The following is a 19,935-nucleotide window of genomic DNA, read 5'->3' on the forward strand; positions in this document are numbered from 1 at the left end:
AAGTTTAGAATATTCATAGATAAACAGAAACTGATAGAGTTTATAACAAAGAGACCAGCTTTGCAGGAAATACTAAGGGGTGTGTTACACTCTGAAAGAAAAGACAGGAGATAGAGATTTGGAAGACAGTCTAAAAATGAAGATTATATCAGTAAAGGTAACTAAAAGTGTCAAAAGAGTGGTGAAAATAAAATATGACTGATAAAACCCAAAGGTCAAAATGGGTGAAATAAGAACTGCCTTTACAGTAATAACATTGAATGTTGATGGATTAAACTCCCCAATCAAATGACACAGACTGGCAGAATGGATATGAAAATATGAGCCATCAAAATGCTGTCTACAAGAGACTCACCTTAGACCCAAGAATACTACTGCAGTTTGATATTTATGAATTCCAAAAAGTTTATAAACTAGTTTGTTCCTCTGGGCATGATAACCATTTGATTGTATTAGATTCAGTTGAGAAATCTGATTAAATTATGTTAAGATTTGGGCTTTGTTGATCTGGAGAAAGTGGCAACAGTAGTTGCTGAGGGCAGGGAGAAGGAAAAAGAGATGAGATGTGGGGACATTGGGGAACTTGGGAGTTCTCCTAAATGATATCGCAGTGTCAGTTGTTGGACATTATATATCCTGCCATAACCCACTGAATGGACTGGGGGAGAGTGTAAACTACAATGTAAACTATAATCCATGTGGTGCAGCAGTGCTTCAAAATGTATCCATCAAATGCAATGAATGTGCCACAAGGATGAAAGAGGTTGTTGGCGTGGGAGAGTGGGGGTATGGGGTGTGGGGTAAGTGTGAACCTCTTATATTTTTTAATGTAACATTTTTGTGATTGATGTACCTTATAAAAAAGACAATTTAATAAAACAATTAAAAAATAAAAAAGATTTGGGCTTTGATTCAACCGCATCATCAGAGTGTGAATCAGCATTGAGTCCCAGCCCCCCTGGTGGGCTGGTAAAACAGACTCTCACATGGAAGTAGTCACAAAGAGAATATATACAAGGACCCTGTGACCCCGGCAAGAGAGATAAGCCTGAAAGCTGACCTTGTGAAGAGACCAGAGCAGCTGAGCCTGGAAAGAAAAGAGCCCCAGAGGAAGACAGATGAACCCAATGCTGAGATCAGAAGAAGCTGGAACCACAGAGCCTTAAGAGGAAAGAAGGCTGAACCCTTGCAGACATCACTCACCATCTTGCATCAACACATGGGAACAGACTTTGGGTGAGAAAGTACCTCTTATGGTACCTTGAGTTGGACTCTTTGGGGCCTTATAACTATGCTTCTACCCCAAATAAAAACCCTTTATGAAAGCCAAAAGATTTCTGGTACTTTGCATCAGCACCTGTGAGAATGATGTGGCCTTAGTTAAGGTGCAGTCATCATCTGGGAAAAGGGCACAAAGAATGATGATCCAGAGAATAACCATGTGTACTTGAGATTAAGAACTCAGCATTCCCTTAACTCCTGTTGTGTGTCTCAGAGCAGGAGGGAAAGGAGGTGGGAGTAGCAATCGGTGCCAGAGCTGGATAAGGAGAATGTATTAAGTAGGTCAGCAAAAAGATATAAAAGGACAGTTTAATAAAGAATAAACTGCCTCATTTCTTTGGAGATGGTGGTCCTCTGAGCCCCATTGTGTTGTGTCTTTTGTGTTTTTCTTTTCACCTCTGCGTTCATACAGGTTCTTGCAACAAGTGGCACCTGAACAGGGACATAATGACAGCAGAGTTCGGGGATTTCCAGATGAACTGGTACCAGATGAACTGTCCCCCGTAGCATCAGGGTAATGGGGAACTTTCAATCACAATGGAGTGAGTATGCTCGGTTGCTTAAAATATTGCTGAAAGGTAGTGGAGTAAGAATGAAACAGAAAACTTTCACAGAATTATTGAGATTAGTAGATTCTCACTGTCTGTGGTTTCAGCCACAGGGACAACAACTACTTAATGTAGATCAATGGCTTAAAGTGTTGAAAAAGTTAAGAAAAGCTTATCAAAATGGCATTTCTATTCCTCTTAAGGTCTGGTCATTAATAAATTCTATAACTATGGTTTTACAGCCTTTGCAAAGTGATTCAGTTAACAATGATTCTTCTTACTCCTTTTCTTCTGATACTGACAATGAGGGGACTGATGAAGAAAATGAGTATATTTTAGGTTCCATTAGAAATTTAACTCAGACTTCTGTAGAGAAAGATCATAGATATAAACATTTGGCAACCTAGACCTCTCTGTTACCTGGTAATTATGGTACCTTTAATATTAACCAATGCGGACTGGACTCTAGTAAGGCAACTATTACTAACTCTGCTCCTCCTTCTCAAGAATATTTTGCAGCTATGCTGCAGCAAGACATGTCCCCCTGGATATGTAGAAAAAGTAAGTCTGACTCCAGTTCAAACTGGGGTGATGAAGGGAGTGCTACAAGCTGCTCAAGAGGGGGACTTGGAAGCAGCAAAAAATTTGAATGCTTTTCCAATAATAATTACTCAGCAACCTCCCACTAATTATGGGGCTTTTGCATTAGATAATAACAAGAAGGAAGAAAAATGGCCTACCCCTCCTCCAAAAGAATATTTTACTGCATTACTTCAACAGGATATGAATACTTCTCCAGGTTATTCTGTTAGAGTAGATCTTGCTCAAGAACAAACAGGGCTTATGAAGGGAATTTCTCAAGCGGCTCAAGAAGGTGATCTTGATGTAGTTAAATTAATGAATGCTTTTCCTATTATAGTTACTCAGCAACCACCTGATGCACAAAACCCTCAGAGTTGGGTGCAATTTAATCATGAACCTATCCATTTAGATATGCTTACTGGAACTGGAGCTTATGAACCTTTATAGCAGCAATTGTATAGATTACAGGCAAAAGTGCCAAATAAAGCCCTTGTTAGTGAAATCACACTTGTAAGAAAACTCTCTATTAAAGTGTTGACTAAGATAAGGAAACCATTCTGGTAGCAACTGGGTTAACCCTCTGCTGCCTACATGATAATGTGGCTGTGGGCTAGTGGGGGCTGATAAAATAAAGCCACTGAAAGAGGAGGAAAACATGAAAACATTAGTGTTCTGTTTTGTTTCCCTGCTGATTCTGATTGGGTCTATTTAGCCAAATTAATAAAATTAGTACAAAATTTTTATCAAGGTGTTAAAAGGAATTTTCAGTTTTGAATCAATAGCTTACTCCTAAACTTCAAGTTTCAGTGTAGTCTTAAAGAGTAATAATCCAAAAAACGTATATTAACTGTCGAAAATTGCTAAATGAAAGGTTAATTGCATTTATGCTGCTCAAGTTATCTTAACTGGTTGCTGATAACTAATAAACGTGTTTCCAAGAATAAGCTTGCATGTTACAGGCAACATGGATTGCAAAAGAAATCTTAAAAGCAGTAAAATCTAAGATGTGAAATGATGGAGAGCTTAAAAACAGCTATACAAAAAAGGTAAGAAAGTAAGAATTATGAGTCAAATTATAAACTTCGTTTCTGTTGGTATATTGTAATTGTTTTTGTGTTTGTTTGTTCAATGTCAGTGTATATTTTAATACCTCCAGATGGTAATATAAATTGATAAATAAAAATTTCTAAAAGAGCTCTATTCAAATGGCCAAAAATTAAATAGGCACTTATATTAATACTTAGGTTTAATGTCCCAGTGTGTCACTACTGGGAGGAGCTAGGAATTGAACTAGAGACACTGTACATTCAAGGCCAAAACTCCTCCACTGAGCTAAACTTTGTTAACACTTAAGTTTAAATGTTAAGGAGATCTCTACAATGATTAGACTTGTAAGTCTTAATTAATGAGATTACTATTTCTTCTCATAAAAAATGGTTCTTGCCTAAATTGAAATGAATAGTTTATTTTTCTTCACAAAATAAAGGATGTAAACTTAAATAAATATTTTAAAAGGTAAAAATTTATAGAAGTGCTGACTAAAATTTGATAAGTTTGTTCAAAAAAGTGTGTTTTGTCCTAAAATAAAACAGCTGGTTTTCATAAAATCAGAAAGAACATATGCAGGATGGGACTTGAATGCATGTGGTAAGTTATAGAGGGTATTGTGGTAACTTTGGGTAAGAGAATATGTTCTGTAAAGGTAAAATTTGTCTTAGAGTAATATAATTATAGTCTATATGATTGTAAATAATAATAAGTTTATGGAAGCATTGTTTAAATTAAAGTGTTTAACTGGCTAATTCCAAGAAGTCATTATTAAACAAAAACTGAATTGATAACAACAACAAAAAGTAATTTTATAACAGGAAAGCATGTTGGCAGCCAGCCTCCCCTGCCAACTTGTTTCTAAAAACTGTTTCTAGTATTGCATGCTGCTACATATTTGAAAGAAAGAAAGGTCAACTCAGACCGGCAGAATATCTCAGCCTACATGTAATATCAGGTGTTAAAAACTGCTTTTTGATTTTGGATAAAAGGGGGAAATAGAAAGGACAAGTGAGTTTATATGGCTATGAGTCTCCAGAAAAGAGTAGGGAGGTCATCAGAGGGTGATGCTTATGCATGCCTCAGCAGGGTACCAGAGACAGCTAAGGCAGATGGAAACCCAGGTGCTGGTTCTTCTGAGGGCTGCAGCGACCCACAGGTTCTATGGTCATGGCAGATGGTTCTGGACTTCAGGGCCATGTCAGTTGGCCCTACTTTGGAGTTTGTGTTCCTGAGTGTGATGAAGTTGGACTCAGATTTAACCTTTCTACACATGCCTCTTCTGTGACTTTTACCAGACCTGTGGTTGGCATTTGGGTTGGTGTATACTCAGGAGACCTGAATCTCTGAACTGTCCATGTGACGGCCAGGCCCTGGGCCTCAGCAGACTTGCAGCTCCTACCCTCTGGTTTCTTCGACTTACCCTGGCCAGCTGACAGGGAGGTGAAGAGGGTCAACAACCATACCAGGGAGCCGAGAGTGCCTACAGCTGCAAGAAGGATAATTGCATCCATCATCCATGTGGAATCTAAACCCCCTCTCGACGTAGAGGGGGATTGGACATTGCCATCCCAGGTCCACAAGATGGAGAAATAGAGTATGGATTAGAGTGGACTTACTGGTGTTCTGCTGGGGAACTATTGTGATTAGTAAGGGAAGAAACTGTAGTAGTGATGTGGAGAGGGTGGCCACGGTGGCTGCTGATGGTTGGGAGAGGGAAGAAGAGATATGGTGTGGGGGCATTTTCAGGATTTGGAGCTGTCCTAGGTGGTGCTGCAGAGATGGATGCTGCATGTTGTGTGTCCTGTCGTGGCCATTGGGTGGATTGGGGGAGAGCGTGGACTACAATGTGGACCACTGTCCATGTGCTGCAGTGGTTCTCTAGAATATATTCGCCAGATGCAGTGGATGTGCCACAATGATGGAAGAGGTTGTTGATGTGGGAGGGGTGGCGTGGGTGGGGTGGGGGGTATATGGGGACCTCATATTTTTTTAATGTAACATTTAAAAGAAAATAAGAAAAAGAAAAGAAAAGAATGGTTATATTTGCATATATCCAAATTGAATCATTACTTTAACAAGTTTGTTTATGGTTAAAGTTAAGTAAGTTTTGACGGGTCTGTCTACAAAGTTTTAAAAGCTTTAGTATCAATTAGTATACTAACACAAAGTTAAATTTTGTTATTTCTCAATGTTTCTCAAGTCATTAGTCTGTTTTGGTAAGAATTTATAAAGAGTTTTTCTCCTGAATAATCAGTATATAAAGGAAGTCTACAAAGTTAAATTTTGTTATTTCTCAATGTTTCTCAAGTCATTAGTCTGTTTTGGTAAGAATTTATAAAGAGTTTTTCTCCTGAATAATCAGTATATAAAGGAAGTCTATTTTATCAAAATAGCTTCTTGTAGTTTAACCCTATCATTTCCTTGGTTTTCTAAGAAGAAGCAAGTCTTATCATTTTTAAAGGAACATAATGTTGAAACCTGCTTTCTCAAAGTCAAATCCTGAAAAGTATCTTTTTATTTTGAACCCTTGCAAAAGATTTGTTCTTCTACCTTGAAAAAAGTCAAGTGATAAAATAGTTAAGTTCATTTAATATAAGATGAATGGAAAGTGTTTAAAAGTATTATAAAATTAAATGGAATTCTTTAACCCTCTGTTAATTAAAAGTTGTATGAGTAAAAAGTTCAAATGAATACTTAAAGAGTGTATAAAATTCCTGAAAATTTACCAGTGTTTCAGCATAATATTAAACAAAAGTACAATATGATTAATCATGGCTTTGATTGGCTAAGGACCCAGAAAAAATTATCATTCCCTTGGAAACAAAAGTATTTACTGAATTATGGCAAAACAATTTATTATGGCAGGCAGCTCTTTCTAATTTTATTGGGATACTTGATACACGTTTACCATCAAATAAATTTCTAACATTTTTTCAAAACACAGCTTTCATCATCAATGTAATAGTATGAGACCAGCCAATAAAAAATGCTAGTATATATATTTTACAAATGGAAAAAGAAAAGCTGGATATTATTGGCCCACAAAAAAAATTTATTGATACTAAATAAACCTCACCCCAAAAAGGAGAGGTGTCAACCTTTATTCAATTACTTTCTGATGTACATGAACTCATTAATATAGTAGCTGATTCTGCCTATGTTTGCTATACCATTAACCATATTGAGACTGCTTATCTTTCTAAAAGTATGAAGAGTGACTTACTTTTGGCAGATTAGCATACATCCATGTAACTGTAGATAACATTAGTGGATTTACTTAGGCTTCTGCTACGACAGGAGAAACTGCAAAACATGTTATTCATCATTATCTTGCCACTATTATGGGTGTGCCTAATAAGATTAAAACTGACAATAGCCCTGCATAAACTAGTAAATCATTTTCTTATTTCTGTAAAGCATGGAATATCCAACATAGTACTGGAATCTCCTATAATCCCCAAGGACAAGCTATCATAGAAAGAACTAATGGTATTTTTAAAAACCTAGTTATATGAATTTTTAAATAAAAAAGGAGGAAATGAAGGGATATCCCCCATAGACATAACAGAGATGGGTTTAATTAATGATTTTTGGCCAGCAGTTATATTAAGCAAAGCCCTTTGCACTCTGAACATTCTTATCATTCAGGCTAACACTCATACATCAGCAGCTGGACGGTTCTGGGAAGGAAAATCAGGACATTGTAAAAATCTTCAACAACCTATATATTATAAAAAGCTTTTAGATAGTACACGATACCCTGCTATGGTAAAAGTGTGGGGTCAAGGGTATGCTCTTGTTATTACAGAGGATGGAGAAGAGTGTTGGATACTTTCTAGTCACATTAAGCCTCGTGACTGCTCTGCATAAAGTAAGTACAAATGAAAATTATACATATTGGGCTTACATTCCAAATCCTCCTTTACTGAAGCTCTTACATGGACAGATACTCTTATCCTGTATATCTCAATGATTCTTTGGGGTTTCTGGGACCTATTGATCATCATTTACCATTACATCTTGAAGAGGAAGGGACAACCTTAAAAAATGCTACATTTCCTTTTATACATCATCCTTTGTGTGTCAGCCCTTCCCCTTGCTTCATGCCCCATAATAGAAGTTTAATTACTGTTGAAGGTACTGCATTATTTGTCATTACTTACTTATCTATACCATTTACTAAAATCAACTGGCTTAATCATTCTTGTGAGTCATCTTGAACCTCCACAGTCAATGACTGGTTTTATTGTCATGGTATTAATGCAGTTCAGTCTTTTAATGATTCCTATGGAATAGTATGGGATTGGGCCCCTGTGGGAGCTCCATTTCCTGTTGGACTGAACATTTCTTGGAACGTTGGTGTTAATAAGACCACTGTTACTACTACTGCATCTAAAATACACCATGGATAACTTTAGAGAATATTTCAGCAAATAGTGACAAGATCAAATGGCATAATTTGGGAAAGTATATTCCACAACCATGGGATGATTCAGTAAACATTACTCAACATAATCTATGCAAATGGTTACTGGTTCTGCAACCCATATTTATGCATACAGGAGTTCATAATGCTTCTAAATAAGTTAAATTGGATAAAGGGGAGAAAAAATTTTTGCAGGCATGTGTTAGGGATCCTTTAGTGTTCGTACTAGGCACGTTGGCTACCTTAACTGTTAATGATACCAGTTTTCATTGTTCTAATTGTTCTCTTAGAACTTGTGTTTCTTCCAGTGTCTGGCTACATCCTAATAATACTGTTCTCCTGGCTCGACAGAGGCGTGGAGTGTGGTTGCCGGTCATGCTGCCTCATCCATGGCAGCTCACTCCTGAATCACAGATTTTATGGAATTTTTTAAATCATTACATTAAACGTACTAAGCGCTTTATTGGGTTACTAATAGCAGGAATCGTTGGATTAACTGGAATGATTACTGCTGCTTCTGTTGCTGGGGTAACATTACATAATTCTGTTAACACTAAGGAATATGTTAATTATTGGCACAAAAATGCTAGTGACAAAAAAAAAAAACCAAGCCAAGGTCCACAGGAAGGAGGAATACAGTAAGGATCAGAGTGGACTTAATGATCTCCTATTCATGAACTATTGTGGTTAATAATCGAGAAAATGTGGCAATGGTGTGGAAAAGTGGCCATGGTGGCTGCTGGGTGTGGGGAATGAGAGGAAGAGATGAGATATGGAGGCATTCTCGGGACTTGGAGTTGTCCTGGGTGGTGCTGCAGGGACAACTGCCGGACGTTGTATGTCCTCCCATGGCCCACTGGATGGAACATGGGAGAGTGTGGGCTATGGTGTGGAACATGGGACATGGGGTACAGCGATGCCCGGAGATGTACTCACCAGATGCAATGGATGTGTCATGATGATGGGGGAGAGTGTTACTGTGGGGGGAGTGGTGGGGTGGGCGGTGGGGGTGAACGGGGACCTCATATTTTTTTAATGTAATATCTTTTAAAAAATGAATAAATTGAGAATTTGGAAAAAAAATGCTAGTGACATGTGACATAGTCAAACTAAAGTAGACTTAGAATTAAGTAATCATGTTAATGATTTAGAAAATGCTATAATTCATCTTGGAGATACTGTATATAATTTACAACTGAGACAAAATCTTAAATGTAATTGGAATGAGTCTAACTTTTGTATCACACCATTGATTTTTAACAATAGTCATTACAATTGGTAAGAAATTCAGAATCATTTGTTGGGATGTAAGCATAACTTAACTCTTGATATTTTAAAGTTGCAAAAACAAGCATTAGACATGTCACAAATTCTGCTAAATATTCAATCTACGGATTTTTGGGACGAACTATCATCCAACCTAAATGCTATTAACCCATTTCATTGGTGGAGTGGTAAATTGATCCAAACTCCATCTCTGGCAATGATTGGAAGATTCCTACTATTATTCGTGAGTCTCATTATTATGTACAACTGCATAAAAAGGCAGTTACAAGCACAAAAACAGCCCTTACAACTGATCAAGGCTGGACTGACATAAAAGTACCCCTAAAATAATCATAGCTCAGCTGGTAGTCAATGACAAGTAAGACTTTCAGAGGAAAGCAACTTAAGACAGGCACAGCTGCTTGATTAAATAAAAAGGGGGGAATTGTGAGAATGCTGTGGCCTTGGTTAAGGTGCAGTCATCATCTGGGAAAAGGGCACAAAGAATGATGATCCAGAGAATAACCATGTGTACTTGAGATTAAGAACTCAGCACTCCCTTAACTCCTGTTCTGTGTCTCAGAGCAGGAGGGAAAGGAGGTGGGAGTAGCAATCGATGCCAGAGCTGGATAAGGAGAATGTATTAAGTAGGTCAGCAAAAAGATATAAAAGGACAGCTTAATAAAGAATAAATTGCCTCATTTCTTTGGAGATGGTGGTCCCCTGAGCCCCATCGTGTTGTGTCTTGTGTGTTTTTCTTTTCACCTCCGCGTTCATACAGGTTCTTGCAACAAGCACCCCTTTTGGCTGACTAATACAGATACCAATACATTGAAAGTGAAAGGCTGGGAAAAGATATTCTTCACAAACAGTAACCAGAAAAAAAGCCAGAGTACTGGTACTTATAGCAGATGAAATAGACTTTAAAAGACACTACGAACATACAATCTGAGGAGGAAGTCAGGAAAAAAATTCTATTTACAATAGTAACTAAAAGAATCAAATATTTAGGAATAAACCTAACCAAGGATGTAAAGCACTTTGTTCAGAAAACTACAATGCATTATTAAAAGAAATAAAAAAGATCTAAATAATTGGAACAGCATTCCATGTTCATAGAAGACTAAATATCATTAAGATGTCAATCCTACCCAAATTGATATACAGATTCAATGCAATCCCAATAAAAATTCCACTAGCATTTTTTAAACAAATGGAAAACACAGCTATCAAATTTATTTGGAAGGGTAAGGGGTCCCTAATAGCCTGAAACATCTTAAAAAAGGAAAAGCGAAGTTGGAGGACTCTCAATTCTGTACTTGAAATCCAATTACCTAGCTACAGTGGTAAAAACAGCATGGTATGGCATTAAGGCAGACACACAGACCAATGGAACTGAACTGATGGTTCAGAAACAGACCCTCACATTTATGGTCAAGTCATTTTTGACAAGCCTGTCAAACCCACTCAGCTTAGGCAGAACAGTCCATTCAACAAATGGTGCTGGGAGAACTGGATATCCATAGCCAAAAGAAAGAAAGAGAACCCCTATCTCACACCTTATACAAAAATTAACTCAAAATGGATTAAAGACCTAAATATTAAAGCAAGAACCAGGGAAGTAGAAGTGGCTCAAGCAACTGGGCTCCCACCTACCACATGGGAGGTCCCTGGTTCAGTTACTAGTGCCTCCTAAAGAAGATAGCAAGCTGGCAGGACAGGTAGGCACAGCAAGCTGACACAACAAAAGACACAAGAAGAAAAATATAATGAGAGGCACAACAAAGCAGGGAGGAGAAGTTTCCAGTGCCTCCTAAAGAGGACTAGCAAGACAGCGAGCTGACACAACGGGCAGGTGCAGCAAGCTGATACAACAAGATGATGCAACAAGAGACACAAGAAGAAAAGCACAATGAAAGACACAACAAAGCAGGGAACAGAGGTGGCTCAAAACAATTAGGCACCTCTCTCCCACACTGGAGGTCCCAGGTTTGGTTCCTGGTGCCTCCTAAAGAAACAAGGAAAATGAGCAGACACAGCAAGTTCAAACAATGAGGGGGTGGGAAGAAATAAAATAAATCTTAAAAAAAAAAAAAAGTAAGAACCATAAAGTTCCTAGAAGAAAATGTAGGAAAAAATCTTCAGGACCTGGTGGTAAGTGGTGGATTTTTAAGGGAGATAAGAGGAGGGCTGAGAAGGACTACTGATGCTTAATGCATATAGAATTTTAGTTAACTTGACTATAAAAGTATGGAAATGTATAGAGTTGATGGTAACACATTATAGTGAGTAGCAGCCAGTTTATAAATGGGAATGTGTCTTGAAAGGGTAGTCTAGGGATGTAAATTTCAATTGAAAAAAAGCTAGAGAAAAATCTAGGAACTGAATAATACTGTGAACCCAGAGCTGGATGAGAATTGTGGTTAATGCAAAAGTGTCCTTTGTGAACTCGAGCAGATGTACATCACTGTTGCAGAGTGGTGGGAAGGTGGAGAAGCATGGGAAAAATACAACTGGTATGACCTACGGACTATGATTAACAGCAATACGGTAATATTCTTGCATCTATGCCAAAGATGTTCCGTGTTGATGATGGGGAAGTATGGAAAAAGTTAGCCAAATGTATGCTATGGACCTTGATTGGTGGTAATAGCCTGATATTATCTCATATAATCTGTAACAAATGTTCCACCATGGTGTGGTGTGTTGATGAAGAGGTGTTGTATAGGAATTCTGCACCTGTATGATTGTTTTTTAAGTTCACAACTTCTGCAATAAAAATATATTTAAAAAATAATAATAGGGTGGGTTGGGGAAAGATACACCACATGTAAGATATGGGCTATAGTTAGTAGTCAGATTTTGACGATATTCTTTAATAATTTGTAATAAATGTCTCACAACAATGCAAGGCGTTGGTGATAGTTTGATGTTTGGGACCCCTGTATGATGTTATGCATGTTTGTTTTGTAAGTTCACAACTTTTACTATACACTAATCATTTATGTATGTTCATATATGAATGTTATTTTTCAATATAATTTTTTAAAAACTCACTGGAGGAGCTCAATAGTTTAGTGTAGATTACAGAGGATAGAATCAGTAAATCTGAGGACAGATCAATAGACTTTATCCAATATGATCAACAAAAAAGGAATTAGACTGGAAAAAAATGAAGAGAACCAAAGAGCCAACTGTTGTATCATGGGACCCAGAAGGAGATGAGAAAGAGATAGTGGCTAAAAGAGTATTCCAAGAATTAATGACTGAAAAATTCCCAAATTTGTCAAAAGATACAAATCTACAGACTCAAGAAGCCCCAAATAGTTTGGTCTGATTGGTGTGTGGCAGTCACAGCATGAGGGAACATACCAAGGGATCCCAGTTCCTACTGGGATCAGCAGCACAGTGCAACACAGCACTGGGTTATCTGGTTCAAGGTAAGAAGAAGTAAGCACACTCACCCTGTCTCTCCCACTGACTGCAAGCATAAAACCTGTAAAAAAATGCAAGAAGTAGTAGTTTGATGATTCTGAAAAGTAAACAGGAACAGGTGGTATAGGGAATAAGGCCAAAATTTAAGTACCACCAAATGGATTGTGACTTTGCCATTTTTTTCCTGATATCCCCCAGCCCAGAATCAATAAAGCCCAAAACCCAGAAGCAAGCAGAAAGGTTCCAAAATTAGTTTCAGAAGAAGCCCTCTAGATTTGGTCTGAAGAATGATAAAGGGAACTCCTACACTCAGAGAGTAAGGGAAATGTGTTTTTCTTTCTTTTTTTTTTTTCTTTCTCCTCTCTCTCATACCCCAGACATCAACAGGAACCATAGCTGCAGTAAAGTCCAGTAGGCACCTAAAACCCAAAAGGAAGGAAATCATCCTCTCTGATTGGAGGAGCTGTGATCTCATGTGGGCAGAAGCTGTGACCTCATGTGGGCAGAAGCTGTGATCTCTGTGTCCATTTGCCACTTGTCTCACACATGGGCAGAGATGTTGGAAGTGCATGGCAGAGTGGGGTGAGTAAAGCCCCAGTTGTCTGGCAGGACGATAGAAAAAGGAAACCACAGAGAACCAGAATGTACGTGGGAGCTCATGGAAAGTTCAGGAAAACAAGCCCATAAATTCATATATGGGGAAACGGACTTTGGCCCAGTGGTTAGGGCGTCCGTCTACCACATGGGAGGTCCAAGGTTCAAACCCCGGGCCTCCTTGACCAGTGTGGAGCTGGCCCATGAGCAGTGCTAATGTGCGCAAGGAGTGCCGCACCACCCAGGGGTGTCCCCCGCGTAGGGGAGCCCCACGCGCAAGGAGTGCACCCCGTAAGGAGAGCCGCCCAGCGCGAAAGAAAGTGTAGCCTGCCCAGGAATGGCGCCGCCCACACTTCCCGTGCCGCTGACGACAACAGAAGCGGACAAAGAAACAAGACGCAGCAAAAAGACACAGAAAACAGACAACCGGGGGAGGGGAGGGGAATTAAATAAATAAAAATAAATCTTAAAAAAAAAAAAAAAACTCATATATGAACTCCCAGAGTTACCCTCAAGATGTGCATGGGTGGATCTAATCCTAAACAGACAAACATTTTGAGAACCAAACTAAGGGGCAGGCCACTATCTAGGTCCCAGGCTGTCTATAGGGTAGTGCACACACAAGACATGTCTGGATGGCACTGCAAAAGTTTGAAAACTAAACTAAAACTGAAAGCACAAACTACAGAATGCTAGTTAGAACATGCAACCTGAAACTAAATGGGTCACTTGCCTATCACAGACAAAAATACCAACATTCTCCATAGGACTTAAACAAAACCTGGAGTCTCAAAAGTTATACATATTCAAAATGTCCAAGACAATCCAAAATTACATGGTGCAAGAAGAAACAAGAAAATCTCAACTCACATAAGGAAAAACAATCAAAAGACACCAACACTGAGAAGACACAGATGTTAGAATTCTCTGAAAAAGACTGAAGCAACTATTATAAAAACACTCCAAAAAGTAAGAAAAATGCTTTGGGAATCAACAGAAAGATACAAAAGTCTCACCAAAGGAACAGAACATACAAAAAAACAAACAAAAAAAAAATAGAAATTTTAAAACTGAAAAATACCATAACAGAAATAACCACAACATGCCCCCTGACCATGCTCAGTAGCACAGTGGAGATAACAGACAAAACAGTGAGTGAAGTTCAAGGCAGATCAATAGACGTTATCTGAAAAACAAAAAGAAAAAATACTGGAAAAGAAAATAAACAGAGCTTTTGGGACCTGTGAGACAATACTAAAACGTCTAATATTTGTTATCAAAGTTCCAGAAAGAGAGGAAAAAGAGGATGGGACAGAAAAATATTTAAGGAAATAATGGCTGAACACTTTCCAAATTTGACAAAAAACATAAATCTACAGGTTCAAAAAGCTCAGCATGCCCCAAACAGGATAAACTCAAAGAAGTCCACACCCAAATACATCAGCATGTCATCAAACTGCTGAAAACTAAAGACAAAGAAAAAAATTCTCGAAAGCGCTCCAAGAAAAATGACACATTACTTATAGAGGCACACCTATTAAAATGACTGTGGATTTCACATGAAAAAACATGGCATGCAGAAGGTAGTAGAACATCATTGTTGACATGCAAAAAGAAAATAACAGTCCACCCAAAATTCTATATGTAATTGAAATATCCTTCAAGAATGAAGGTGAAGGGAAACGGACTTGGCCCAGTGGTTAGGGCATCCGTCTACCACATGGGAGGTCCACGGTTCAAACCCCGGACCTCCTTGACCCGTGTGGAGCTGGCCCATGCACAGTGCTGATGCGCACAAGGAGTGCCCTGCCACGCAGGGGTGTCCCCCGCATAGGGGAGCCCCACGCACAAGGAGTGTGCCCATAAGGAGAGCCGCCCAGCGCGAAAGAAAGTGCAGCCTGCCCAGGAATGGCGCCGCCCACACTTCCTGTGCTGCTGACGACAACAGAAGCGGACAAAGAAACAAGACGCAGCAAATAGACACAGAGAACAGACAACCGGGGGAGGGGGGGGAATTAAATAAATAAATAAATCTTTTTTAAAAAAAGAATGAAGGTGAAATAGAGACATTCATAATGAAGGAAAATTAAGAATTTGTTACAAGCAAATCTGTTTTGAAACAACTGCTAAAGAAAGTTCTTCACACAGACAGGCAATTGATAACAGAAGGAAACTTGGATCATCAGGAATGAAGGAAGATCATCAATAGTGGTAAATATCTAGGTAACTATAAGAGATTATGCATCTTGAGTTCTTTAAAATGATTGGAAGCAAAAATTATAACAATGTCTAAAGGAACTTACAATATATGCAGATGTAATACATAAGACAACCAAAACATGTGGAGGAGACGGTAAAGGGACCTATAAGATGGTAAGGTTCACACATTCCACTTGAAGGCAAAATATTGATTCCAATATTGTGAAACATTAAATAAATATGGTAATCTCTAGAGCAGGGGTTGTTAACAAGGGGTCCTTGAGCCTGTATTGAAATTTTTTAAAAAAAGCATTATTCTTGTGGGGATGTGTTGGTGCGGGTGTGATATATTTATTAAATAATATACAGTATAGTGTGGATTAGTAAGGGGTCTGTGGATTTCACCTGAATGGTGAAGGGGTCTGTGGAACAAAAAAGGTTAAGAACCTCTGCTCTAGAGTAACCAACAAAAATCTATGCAAGTAGACATGGTAAAAAACACAATAGATAAATTGAAATGCAATATTAAAGAAATCTTCAAATATCCCAAAAGATGGGAAAAAAGGGAAACAGAACAACAAAAGGAGAAAAAAGGAAACAAATTATAAAATGGTATGCTAAATCCAAGAATATCAATAATTACATTAAATGTAAATTGACTAAACACACCAATTAAATGACAGATTTTCAAAAATGGACTTAAAAAAAGTATGGATGGAAAAAGCTATGCCATTTAAATACTAACCAAAGGAAAACTGTAATGGCTATATTAATATCAGCCAAAGGGAAGCAGATGTGGCTCAAGCGATTAGGCTCCTGTCTACCATATGGGAGGTCAAGGGTTTGATTCCCAGGGCCTCCTGGTGAAGGTAAGGTGGCTGGCATGGCAAGCTGGCCCAAGCAAAAAGCTGGCCCACATGGAGTGCTGGCCTGCATGGAGAGCTGGCACAGCAAGATGACCCAACAAAAAGAGACACAGACAAGAAACAATAAGAGACACAGCAGACCAGGGAGCTGAGGTGGCACAAGAGATTGGGCACCTCTCTCCCACTCCTGGAAGTCCCAGGATTGGTTTCTGGTGCCATCTAAAGAGAAGACAAGCAGACCCAGAAGAATACACAGTGAATGGACACAGAAAGCAGACAGCGAATGCAAAAGAACGAGTGGGGAGTGTGAAATTTTTTAAAAAATCAGCCAAAGTAGATTTCAGAGAAAAAAAAATTACCCAGGATAAACAGTGAGATTATATAATGATTAAAGAGTCAATTCACCAAAAAGACATAACAATCCTAAAAGTACATACATCTAACAACAGAGTTTCAAATACATGAAGCAAAAACTGACACAACTAAAGGAGAAAACAGACAAATCCACAACTACAACTGAACACTTCAATACTTCTTTTTCAGTAATTGATAAAAACAATAGACAGAATATTAGCAAGAATACAGAACTAAACGCCACCAACCAACTGTATGTAACTAGCATTTATAAAATACCCCACTCAAAAAAAACAGCAGAAATGACTTTTTTTTTAAGTGTACATGGAATATTGATCAAGATAAACCATATTCTGGGTTGGAAAACAAACCTTAGTATGTGTAAAAGAATTGAAAGCATGCAAAGTATGTTCTCGGGCCATATGGAATTAAAGAAAAAAATCAATAACAGAAAGATAAGAAAATCTCCAAATGCTTAGAAATTAAGTATCACTCTTCTAAATAATACATGGGTCAAACAGGAGATCTCAGAGAAAATTAGAAAATATTCTGAACCAAATAAAAACGTAAATACAACATACAAAAATTTATGAGAAACAGATGATGCAGTGATTAGAGGAAACTTCATAACATTAAATGTTTCTATTTAAAAAGAAAGGTTTCAAATCAAGAACCTAAGCTTCCTTAAGAAACTAGGGAAAAAAGGCAGGGGATGGGATTACACCCAAAACAAACCAAAGGAAAAAAATAATTAAGAGCAGAAATGAATGAAAAAAAGCAACAACAGAAAAACAATAGAGAAAAATCAATGAAACCAAATGCTGTTTCTTTGAAAAGATCAATAAAATTGATAAACCTCTTGCAAGACTGACAAAGGAAAAAAGAGAGAATATCAGAAATGAAACAGAAGATATCACTAAAGAAACCACAAACATTCAAAGAATAAGAAGAGAGGCCTAATCAACATGGCAGAATGAGAAGCTTCAGGACTCTGTCCCCTGGCAAAAGGTTGAACAACCAGCAAGAATTGACAGAAACATCTTTCACAAAGCTCCAGAAAACAGTTGAGGACTGCAGTAACAGGGCGAGTACCAAATCAAGAAAACAGCTATCTAAAAGCAGTAGGAGGGCAGCAGACTTGGCCCAGTGGTTAGGGCGTCTGTCTACCACATGGGAGGTCCGCGGTTCAAACCCCAGGCCTCCTTGACCCATGTGGGGCCGGCCTATGCGCAGCGCTGATGCACACACAAGGAGCGCTGTGCCATGCAGGGGTGTCCCTGCGTAAGGGAGCTCCACGCACAAGGAGTGCACCCCATAAGGAGAGCCGCCCAGTGCCAAAGAAAATGCAGCCTGCCTAAGAATGGCGCCGCTCACACGGAGAAATGACACAACATGCCGCAGCAAAAAGAAACACAGATTGCCGTGCCACTGACAGCAGAAGCGGACAAAAGAAGACACAGCAAATAGACACAGAGAACTGACAACCAGGGTGGGGGGGGAGGGGAGAGAAATAAATAAATAAATAGATCTTTAAAAATCAATCAATCAAATAAATAATAAAAGCAGTAGGATATCGTGGTGATCTGACTGGCCCCTCCCCTTCACCAGCTTGGTGTGAAGCCAGCCCACACTCCCAGTCCCTGGTCCTGATTCCAGAGGGAGCAAAGTGTCTCTCATGTACATACTAGGGGCATGTATGTCTGGCCCAATCTATATGCTGTATGCTCAATATGGGACTCACTGTCCCAGAACTTGTCCTGTATATAGAAGGCGGCTCAGAACTCTCCTATAGAACACAAAGGATCGCTGGCTTGTAGGACATGCAGTGCCTGGGAACTGTGAAGAAACTGTTTCTAGGGAAGGGGGGATGTTTAGAGCCACATATATGGGGAAATTCCTAGGACCAAGCATGCAGGCCAAGATAAGACACATGCACAGAAAGGACCAAGGAGGCCCTTACACTTTTTCCTGGCCTTTTTTAATTTCACTAAACTTACTCTTTTAGTTTCACTAAACTCATTAAAGGGATAAGCTCTGAAGGGGAGGTCAATCTGCAAAGATTGGGAAAGGTGTTTTCTTTTTTCCTTTTGTATTTGTTTGTTAGCACCATGGCATTCAAGGAAAACTCTGTCATAACACTAGCTCGATACAAGCTTAAGAAACAGATACCTTAAAGTCTCAATTCCAGCAATAATGCATTAAAATATCAAAATGTCCAAGTTTCAAAAAAAGCTTATGAAACATACACAAAAACAGGAAGTGATTGCCTCGGCAGAAAAGATTAAAACATTAAAAACTCTGAATGAGGAGGATCAGGAAGAACAAACCAGACAAAGACTTTTTAAAAAATGGTCCTAAAAATGCTCAAAGAACTAAAGGAAACATAGACAAAGAACTACAGGAAAACAGGAAAACAGTAGATAAACACAAACAGACTATCAATGAAGAGATGGAAGCTATAAAAATGAATGAAACGGAGCTGAAGACCACAGTAACAAATTTGAAATTCCCTACAGGGGTCCCACAGCAGATTGGAACTGGCAGAATAATCAGTGAACTTGAAGATAAGACCATTTGTTGCAGTTTGATATGGTTATGAATTCCAAAAATTGATATTGGACTGTTTGTAATCTGGTCTGTACCTGGGCATGATTGAGTTATGATTGGGACTTTGATTAGGTCACATCATTAGGGTGTTAAGTCCCCACCTCTTAGTGGGTGGAGACTTGCAGATAAAAGGCGTGGAAAAAGACAGAGGTGAAAGGTTTTTGATGTTGGAGTTGTGATGTTGGAGTTGGATGTTGAAGCCTTAAGCTGGAGCCCCGGGAAGTAAGCTACCAGAGGAAAGAAAAGCAAGACCCTGGAAGGGAGGAACCCAGGAAGCCTGAACCCTCACAGATGTTGGCAACCATCTTGCTCCAACACGTGAAAACAGACTTTGGTGAGGGAAGTAACGTATGCTTTATCTGTAAGCTCCCACCGCAAATAAATACCCTTTCTAAAAACCAACCAATTTCCGGTATTTTGCATCATCACCCCTTTGGCTGACTAATACACCATTGAAATCATCCAGTCTGAGTAGCAGAAAGAAAAAGAAAAGTGAACAGTGCCTAAGGACTCTGTATGATAACATCAAGCATACCAATATATACATTGTGGAAGTCCCAGAAGGAGAAAGAGAAAGGAACAAAGAACATACTCAAAGAAATAATAGCTGAAAACTTCCCAAATTTAATGAAAGACATGAACACACACATTCAAGATGCTCCACAAACTCCAAACAGGATAAATTCAAATAGATCCACACCACAGTATATTATAATCAAACTGTTGA

General features: G+C 38.7%; 1 protein-coding gene across 13 annotated transcripts in view; it reads right to left on the bottom strand.

Annotated features, from left to right (window-relative positions):
- LOC101423162 (zinc finger protein 182) overlaps positions 1-19,935 on the bottom strand; it is an 81,420-nt gene that overhangs the window by 46,939 nt on the left and 14,546 nt on the right. For 2 of the 13 annotated variants that reach the window (XM_071213298.1, XM_071213294.1), the window contains exon 1: positions 6,685-6,767. The exons of the other annotated variants lie outside the window; for them this stretch is intronic. In XM_071213298.1, coding sequence (XP_071069399.1) covers positions 6,685-6,726 — 42 coding nt within the window. In that variant the 5' untranslated portion in view covers positions 6,727-6,767. Of the gene's footprint in view, positions 1-6,684; positions 6,768-19,935 lie in introns of those variants that run through there. 13 annotated transcript variants of the gene reach the window in all.

The sequence above is a fragment of the Dasypus novemcinctus genome, chromosome X (genome assembly GCF_030445035.2).
Source record: "Dasypus novemcinctus isolate mDasNov1 chromosome X, mDasNov1.1.hap2, whole genome shotgun sequence".
NCBI lineage: Eukaryota > Metazoa > Chordata > Mammalia > Cingulata > Dasypodidae > Dasypus > Dasypus novemcinctus.